The sequence below is a fragment of the Cuculus canorus genome, chromosome 2 (assembly GCF_017976375.1).
Source record: "Cuculus canorus isolate bCucCan1 chromosome 2, bCucCan1.pri, whole genome shotgun sequence".
NCBI lineage: Eukaryota > Metazoa > Chordata > Aves > Cuculiformes > Cuculidae > Cuculus > Cuculus canorus.
The window spans coordinates 55,008,707-55,017,962 of NC_071402.1; the positions used below are offsets into that span (position 1 = coordinate 55,008,707).

Consider the following 9,256-nt stretch of genomic DNA (forward strand, 5'->3'; position numbering starts at 1 on the left):
TAGTTAAAGCTTTCAATTAAAAATATTGTAGTGCTGTAGAAATAATGGAGGCTATAAATACTCTCAATTATGTATTTTCTTTTTTTTACTGAGTTGGTGCACACTTCAAAATTACTGAAATTACAGAGAAATAGGATTTTCTTTTCTTGACCAACAGAGTTTTCAACTTTGGAAAGCTGAAAGCGCAATAGTAAGGCTGTCATTCAGAAAGTCTGAACCGCTTGCATGCTCTACTTCTGATATGTGTAGCACAAACTACATTGTGTCAAAAATGTCTGGTTTCATCCAGAAAGTTGGGTTATTTTTAAATATGCGTTAATGTTGAAATTTGAAAATGCAGAGAGAAAATATGTAAGATAAGATGTAAGAAGTGGGTGTTGTGAATTTTGTTTTAGTGTTTCACTTAAAGCTACCTTTAAAGGGAATTTGATTTTGAATTCCACCCCTCCTTCTTTGCTGGTAAAATGCAGTAGAGGCCCCAAACTTGCCATAGAATTAAAGTCTGTACCTGGATTTTTGGATTAGTTTTGGGCAATTGTTAACTGTTAAACTGGGCTTATGGGTAAGAATGTTAAAACTTGAATAAAATGTGTTGTGTAGTTATTACATGACTTATTACTATAATTTTTTTTTAAACGAGCTCAATTTGAAAGTGTTTTAAAGATGTATTATTAAAGCCCCAGTCAGATTTACCTCTATAATAACTGTAGTTTGCATGAAGTATTGTAGTAGTTTTGCTCTCAGCTTAGACTAATATACCTTTAGAAGTCATTTCAACTTGCTGCACTGTTTGGTCGTCTACCTAATGTAGGTTCTGCTACGTTTCCTCTGCCCCAGCGTATCTATCATAATGTGAGCTACCGTTCTTTTACTTTTGCATTCACTTGATCATAAAATATGTTTATTCCGAAGAAAAGTCTTGTGGTGTTTGCTTGTTTAGGCTTTTTTGTTTGCCTTACAGGATCTATTTGTTCATACTTGCATATGAAATGTCTTCTAGCTATAGTAGTTACAGAAATCATGTTGACTACACCAGACTGTGAAGAACTTTTAACATCTTTCTTCTCAGTAGCTGTTATTACAGTATGTATCTGCTCTATTTTCAGTGTTACCGTTGCATTTTAACTTCCAGTGTCTGTTCAGTGAGAAGCAAATCTGAAATGGTTAGCATGCTTGTTACAGTAATTGGCTGAAGAATCAATTTTATGCTTTATTTTTTCTTTTGAACAGTAATGTTGCAGCCTTTTGACTATGACCCAAATGAGAAGAGTAAACACAAGTTTATGGTACAAACAACCTATGCACCACCAAATATTTCAGATATGGAGGCAGTGGTAAGTAAAAATGGGGTAAGATGTCTGTTGTATGTGTATTTTTTTTTTTCTTAAAAAGTCAGGCTTAATGGTAAATGAATCATGGTTTTGGAATTTAGTTTTGGAGCATTGTTGTTTTTTTTTTTTTTTTTCTCTGAACAAGTGATTTCCGTATGTGATTTGAGGTTTCTAATATTACATACAGGCTCGGTTCTTAGAACTTGCGTGGTGAACTGAATGGAAATTGTGAATCTAAGATAAGATCAGTTCAGTGTCAAAATATGGGCATTATCCATTTTACACAGATATCTGAAGGAGACATATTGTATATGAAGGAAATGAGTGTATTTAAACAAGCCTGAAGCTGTATGAAATGAGTACATTTGGTCTGGAAAGTGTTTAAGTGAAATATTTAGTGGGATTATAATGAATAAAAACGTTTGGAACATTAAGTAAGATATAGCTCTCTACAAGATACCAAGTAGCTGAACATGGTATGAAGGATAGATTTATATTCTCTTTTGACAGAGCATGTTGTAGATACAGTTCTTGGACAGGATTGGTGTGATGAAAGATGCAGAAAGAAGAGATCTGGGTTTGTGTTTGTTAGTTCACAAGTAAAGGCACCTGTTTCTGACCTTATAAGCAGTCAACAATGGGGAGGAAGCCTTCAGTTGTCAGTACATGCCCTCTGGGGTGCACATGGGCTCCCATAAACATATATATTCAGGTGGAGGGAAGGGATCCACGGGCTTCTGTCTCTACAGACTGTTTTAAGGAATGCCTGAGTTTACATAGGTATGTTCAATGTTCACTCAAGGCAAAAGAGAAGAGGGGAAACAAAGGATAAAGATGAGGTTTTATAAGTTGCTGAAATTACTAGACCTCAGCAGGTTTAGGCTCTGTCCCCCTACATGAAGGTATCGCTCTTCACTGGAAAGAGTGGAAAATCTTTTAGATTGTTAAGTTTTTGAGACATGTAGCTAGAAAGTTAACATCTCTTTTCTGTGTTGGTCTGATTCACTTTTTCTTAATGTGATCTTGGTTGTGCGTGGTAAGTGAAGGCTATTTCATGAGCATACAAAAATTCACTTCAGAAATACCTTTCAAATAACTGCTTTCTCAGTGTGTTCAGGTATAGAATACTGGAATACTGAAAAGCAGATCTTGCAGATAATTGGTAATTGTAGTTATAAGTTACTGTAGAACTAATGCCACTGGAAAAAAAAAAGGAAAAACAAAAAGGAAGGATGTTATGAAAAGCCTGGATATTCTACTCTGTAAGACCTGCAATTCTAAGGTAATTTCATTGGAACTATTTTTAGAAAAATTGCTGCAGACTTCAGATCAGGTTCTGAGCCTAGAGACTTAAGGCAGCTACATGAAGTGTATGCTTTGAAAGTTAATTCTAAGTTGAGCAGAAAGATTCCAGCATTTTTCACAGTTATTTAAATATATTGGTAAACATTGGAGTTTAAAATATTCTTTTATAAATGGCTTTGAAAAATTCTCCAGGCTCAAATTGTAATGTATAGTGCAGTAAGAGGAGGAAGTGATTAAAAATCTGAAATAGGAAGAACTGAAGAAATTTACTCTGGAACTAAATACTGAATCACTAAAAGGTATCTTTCAATCTTTTGTTTAAAATTGGTGCTTCCAAGATGGGATATGATGAATACATTTACCAAGGAGTGATAGGGCTAGAACTTTGTTCTTAAACTCGGGTAATACTTGTTCCTTACTATGTGTTAAAGGAACTGTTGTGTTGTTCCCTCTCTATCCCCTACAAACCTCCAGATCCATCATTGCATTCAATTTACTCATTTCTGTTTTCAGACTTAACTTTAATGATTTCTGGCTTTTATTATTTTGCAGCAGTCAAAGTAAGCAAAATGAAAAAAGTCAGAAGCGAGTGTGAAAATTGCAGCTGGGATAAGGACAATATCCAGATATATAGGAAGCAAGTACTTGGAGCAAGCTTATGAACTATTTAGGTGTTTATATGAGTCTGGCATGTTAAGTAACTATAATAATTGTTGTCTTAGTGGAAAGAAGCAAAACCTGAAGATTTAATGGACTCCAAATTGAGATGTGTGTTCGAAATGCCCAATGAAAATGATAAACTGGTGAGTAAGAAAAGAGTAAAACTGTTATGCACTAGTAGGATCTCATGAATATCTGTTTTGAGTGCTTTTTAAACCTATTTGATTTGTTGATTAAATGGACTGTAGAAATTTGTGCTAAATTGAACAGACAGGAGGGGCGTTCAGTATGTAACTTTGCAAGGATTTGCAAGGTTGAAAAGGACCTTGAAATACCATCTGGTCCAGCCTCGCATTGGAAAGAGAGCACACTAACCAGTTGCATTCGAAAAGCCTCCAGCAATGGAGACTAGTACCAAAAATTATTATCCTTGCTTTATTTTTATTATGGATTTGCTTTAGTGTTTTATTGCTGTCAGATTAAGAAAAAAAATATTCAACACTACATACAGTGAAAAGTGAATTGCATCATTTGCTTTTTAAAGTATTAAATGCTTTTCAGTTTTAAAAATTCTGTTGCTAATTCAGCTGGAAAAGAAACGTACTGATTAGAAATTAATGCATACCTCGGGAATTCTAGAAGCATAGTAGTGGTAAAGACAGATAATCAGACAGAAAAAACCCCAACCCTATTACCTCTTTCATGCTTTTGCCTTCAGACAAAATGTTTTTCGATTGTTTAAGATGACAGTTTCATTTTATACAGACTGAAGATGTCTGTTTTGTGTTGCCTGATATTTGGAATAATAGTTAAATGTCCCTTACCTAGAAGTTTTGCAGAATGGAACTAAATTCTTATGCATTAATTTTTTTTATTTTTTTTTTTTACAATCATACTTTGAATTCTTATTTATGGAATCTTAATACTGTTACATAGTGGATAGTTTGTGTTTTTTGGTGTGGGTTTTTTGGTGCTGCTTTTAGCATAGTGAATTAGACTGTTAAAATAGCACATCTGTATACAAAGTTATTTACTTTATGGCCTGGACTTTTCTTTTTAGTACTGTCCAGTTTTTACACTGATCTGTCAGTCTGTAAAAAGCAGTTGGGTGAAAGTAGCATGAGTCTCTGCATGTAAAAAACATCTTTCTTACACGTGTAAAGGGTCTCAGTGGAGGCTGCTAGCTGGCCAGTAGCTGTCTTTCAAACATTTAAAGCAATTTTTTGAGTGTAATATAAAGATACTTTTCATATGCTATTTCAGTATAATGTTTTTGTTTGGCCTTTTTTTTTTTTTGTAAAGGATAATTCATGAGATGCAGCCTTCTATTCAGGTGCAAGCTTTCTAAGCATGTGTTAAATGCTAAAATTCTAAAGGTTAAGCATTTATTTTGAAGACACTTGGTTACTTCCTATGTTTTTTGTCTTCTTATTAAATTACATCTTGAATTACTAGAAAATTATTCTTGTTTTTAATGTTGTAAAATGTATAATGCAGTGAGAGAAATGTGGATTATACAAAACTGTCTCCTTTTGTAATTCTTTAATGTGATATCTACGTAGTATTGACTGTACATAATATTTGAATTTTTCTGAGTAGCAGTGTAGGATTGCAAAATCCTGTGTTTGCAGGTGATTTAGTCAATCCCTTAAAACTGGCAATGAGAAATCTGTCAAGTCCTGAGGGTAAGCTTCACCTGCCACCTCAGGATATACCCACACCAGGATGCAAGTATTTCATTCTGCCCATCAACAACTTTCTTCATATGCCTGCCAGTCGTACCCAGAAGACTGAGATGAAGGAACCAGTCAGTGAGGTCAAACAGCGGGAGATTTGTGCCAGGGAGATAAGTCTTGGGTCTCTAGTGAAGTTTCAGTGTTACTAAAGGAATTCAGTTCAGCTAGGAAACCAATTAAAAAGGTAACAGATCCCGGTCTGCTTAGTCATGGTGTAAACATGATGGTCTTTTTAAGTCCAGTTGGGAGTACCTGTGTGGAGTAGCAGGATTTGGCTGTTATGCTGTCTGTGGCTGGATTGCAGAAAATATAACATGCAAGTAGATTCTGTAGACCAAATAGCTGCTACTTATAGAAGAACTAAGGAAATATTCTTGCATCTTTTTTTTGGTTTTTTTTTTTTTTTGGTTTTACATAGGTGTTTTTACCTTTTAATAGGTTTTCTATACATTTAGTGTTTGCCTTGGACTATTTTGGGTAGGAAAGATGCTGCGTGGTGGTGGTCCAAATGACATAGCTGTGTAGCCAAGCAAGTAGGAATACAGAAGACTGAACCTGAATATGAACTATTTTTGAGTGTACTGCCATATGAATGCTGTATTTTTACAAATGGTAACCTTGGCTATAGTTGAATCCATTGTACTATTCATGTCTATTGAAGGTCATTGCATATTTTGAGCAGAGCTGTGGGAACTAGATATTTAAATTTTTTTTGCTTTTTCACAGCTTTTTGTGACTTTTCACTTATATTCAAAATTAGTAATGAGTATTTCAGAGATGCTGTGAGACTTAAATTCCATGTTTGTGCACTACTTTATTTTCTATAAATAAAGTATGAGATGCTATAAGTACAAAATATTTTTGCCATTCATACTTCATATTGGTGACACAAGCTATTTCCTTTTTGTTTCTTACTATTGCAGGATTAGTTTCTTTTATTTTTTCCCTCTGAAGCTCATATGCTGTTTGGTGTATTTTATGCCATCTTTTGGATGCCTACTCGGTCAGTGTCAAGCAGCTAAAGTGTTAATTTTTGTTTCCCTAGCAAGTATTACCAAATGTAAACAGTGTAATCTTCTCTTGCTTTTTACTATTTGAGCTAATCAGAATTGAACTGATAACAGAAGTCTTTGTTCAAATGACTGTAAATATGAGCTTCATTGAACTATACTAGTATCTCTGGGTTGTTTCAATTTTAAGCTGTGGGTGATTTTCCCTAGGTAAGTAAAATTCTCAAGTAATTCTTAATATTTGTAGAATGATATAGATGCAAGCAAACCTGCCCCAGTACTGAATACATCTAAGCAGGATGGACCGATGCCAAAACCACATAGTGTTTCACTTAATGATACTGAAACGAGGAAGCTAGTGGAGGAGTGCAAAAGACTTCAAGCAGAGATAATGAAGCTGACGGATGAAAATCGGCACCTGAGAGTAAGTTTTTCTTTCATGTTTATATTGAAGTGGTTTCGCTCTTCTTGATTGAAAGATCTGGCTTGTAATTAGGCCAATAGATGTGTATTCCAGAAACTAGGTGCAACTATTAGAATGTCAAGATTGATTTGTAGCACCATTTGACTGTTCTGTGTATATTGTATATTTTAAACTCCCGAATGATTGAGACTTTGTCGTTGTTACGGATGAGATACTGAAGCCGTGTAATTTCTTCCTAAATGAAACTATGCTATTTAAGGTGGTCTTAGTTACCTTAAGTCTAAATCAGAGATACTGAACTACTAGGTTTTAATAAAAGTGCATTTTTATTCATGAATAAGAATAAGTAAATGAGATCCAAGGTGGTAATATTCTGTATCACAAGTTGTTAGTGAATAAGAACAATTGTTTTTCTAGGAGGCAAGCAAATGCTGCTTTCCAGTGCTTTTCTATAAAGATGCCATTTCAATAACCTGTAACTAATCAATATGTGACATCATGTGACTTTCCTATATATTTGCTTTTGGATATCCAACGATTACATTGGCTCTGGTAGCCTTTTAAAGAACCATGAAATGATCTCTCTGCACCTGTAATTCTGGTGACATTGGAACGTTTGGAGAAACACTACACAAAGCAGATATTTTTTCCTCAAGAACAGGGAATTACTGGTATTTAATTCTGACACATACTAAGTAAAAGCAGGATTTTTTTTGTTGTGCATAGCAAGAATTTCAGAGTCTTTTTTTTAACCAGGCATGCAGAGAAACTAGTGTATTTTACCTGTCCTTATGTGAAATGTTACAGTTTGCTATGTTCGTATTTTGGATTTTAGTGTGGTGTAATCTTACTTTTATTTTTTTTTTAACTTTATGTGGTTATTAGTAAGTTTGGCCTTTGTATTCTTATAACTGTAAAGAAGATGTGTTCGTAAATTTTTCTTCCATCTTTGTTTTCTCCCCCTCAGGATGAAGGCCTGAGGCTCAGAAAGGTAGCGCATTCGGATAAATCTGGATCACCTACAGCTTTGGCCCTCAGAGATAATGGCTCTAACTCTCTTCCTTCACTTCTTGTTGTAATTGCAGCCATTTTCATTGGATTCTTTCTAGGGAAGTTCATCTTGTAGAAAGAATGAGTGAGAGAAGCATGCAAAAGATGCAGCTTCCTTTTTTTTTTTTTCTTGGCCAGAAAAAGATTTGTTTACCTACCACTTCATTGGTAGTATGGCCCAAGTGGCCATTTTGTGTACAGCATCATAACAGGCTTTGCCTTTAATGATCTCGCACGGTTAGAAAACACAATCTAAAAAGACAAACTGTTCGGCTACTGGACAAAATTGTACATTAAGTCATCAATAGCAGGTGTCAGTTGCACAGTCAGTCCTTTATAAAAATTCATAAATAAAGAATTGTTCTTTCTTTCTGTGGTTTTAATAAGAGTTAATTGTTCAGAGTCTTGTAAATGTTATTTTAATAATCCTTTAAAATTTTATCTGTTGCTGTTACCTCTTGAAAAATGATTTATTCAGTTGCTAATCCCACTCATTCAGGAACATGACAAGAGGTATTCTGGGAGAAATGGTGCCTCTTACTGTGTAAATTTTCTCCTTACCTTACTTTGCTAATATCACGGCAGAATTTCTTTCTTATCCCTTGTGAAGCATTGTTGAGAGTTCTTCATCCTTACAATCCTGTCCCATAATATTTAACATTACAAAAGAAATAAAATTGTTAACAGATTTTTTCTGCTGGGTAGCCTGTTTGTGTGTGTCGTACTTTTAGAAGGGATTCCTAACGAGTTCATTGTTCATGGTAATTTGCTACTTGTAACAAATGGCTGTTTTGAAGTTTATTTGCATAAGTCTCTGGCTTAGACTGTTGTAATTGAAGCTTGGGGGGGCTAAAGAAAGGCTTCCATTCCATTTGTTTAGGAAAATGAACTGTTTTCTGGCTGCTTTCAGCTACAGAGAATATGGTTATCGCCTTTGTTTGGGGACAGAATAATTTGGATATCCAGCAGGTACTAATTCCAGACATGAATGTTTTCAATATATTAACACATTGTTTGGATTGTGCAGGAGTGTAATCAACCTTCTGTTCCATCTTTGGATCTTCTGGGTGTCTCCCAGGAGTCATTATTTGATTTCATAAGGGTACTTAATTCACATATACTAACTTACTCCATCTGTAATTCTGTTTTAGCAGATATTCAAAAATGCAATTGGAAAGGTTCAGACACCCATAATGAATTCCATGATGCAGAAGAGTTGATACTTGCTGAGTGAGCCTCCGTTGCTTGCTTTGGAAATGAAAGTAATTTTTTGTGCAACTCTTGGCAGATCTACCTTTGTTAGCCATGCATAGCTAAGTTTAAAGAATGCATTTTTGGGGGTCTGAAATGCTTCACTGCCCTTAGTCTTATGTCTTGCCTCATCTCTGAATATGTCATAAAAATGAAGAGTAGTATTGGAACAAAATATTATCTGTACTTCTGACTAAGCATAATCCAATACAGGGGATTACTTGTAAACTGAAAAATTGCAGAAGGGATTTACTCCTGTAAGCAAAATTGTGTATGCTCTTGGGCAGCTTGACTTGATGTGATGCAGCTAATTGTGTTAGACCTTGGGATATGCACACCTTACATAGCTGAGAAGAATGTTCCAGAGAAGATGTATGTTATCTTGGTTGCCTTTGATTTCTAGTGCTTTTTAAAAAAAACCCTGTAATTACGTCATGTTCTGTCATTGCTCTCTGTGATAAACTTTTTTATAAAATCTTGCGTATGTGC

At 34.8% G+C, this 9,256-nt stretch overlaps 1 protein-coding gene across 1 annotated transcript in view; it reads left to right on the top strand.

Moving 5' to 3' along the window:
* VAPA (VAMP associated protein A) overlaps window positions 1-8,204 on the top strand; it is a 35,593-nt gene extending 27,389 nt beyond the window's left edge. The window contains exons 3-6 of the mRNA XM_054058593.1: window positions 1,231-1,334; window positions 3,359-3,439; window positions 6,290-6,466; window positions 7,434-8,204. Of these exons, the coding sequence (XP_053914568.1) occupies window positions 1,231-1,334; window positions 3,359-3,439; window positions 6,290-6,466; window positions 7,434-7,592 (521 nt within the window). The 3' untranslated portion in view covers window positions 7,593-8,204. The remainder of the gene's footprint in view (window positions 1-1,230; window positions 1,335-3,358; window positions 3,440-6,289; window positions 6,467-7,433) is intronic.
* Window positions 8,205-9,256: the final 1,052 nt, after the last annotated feature.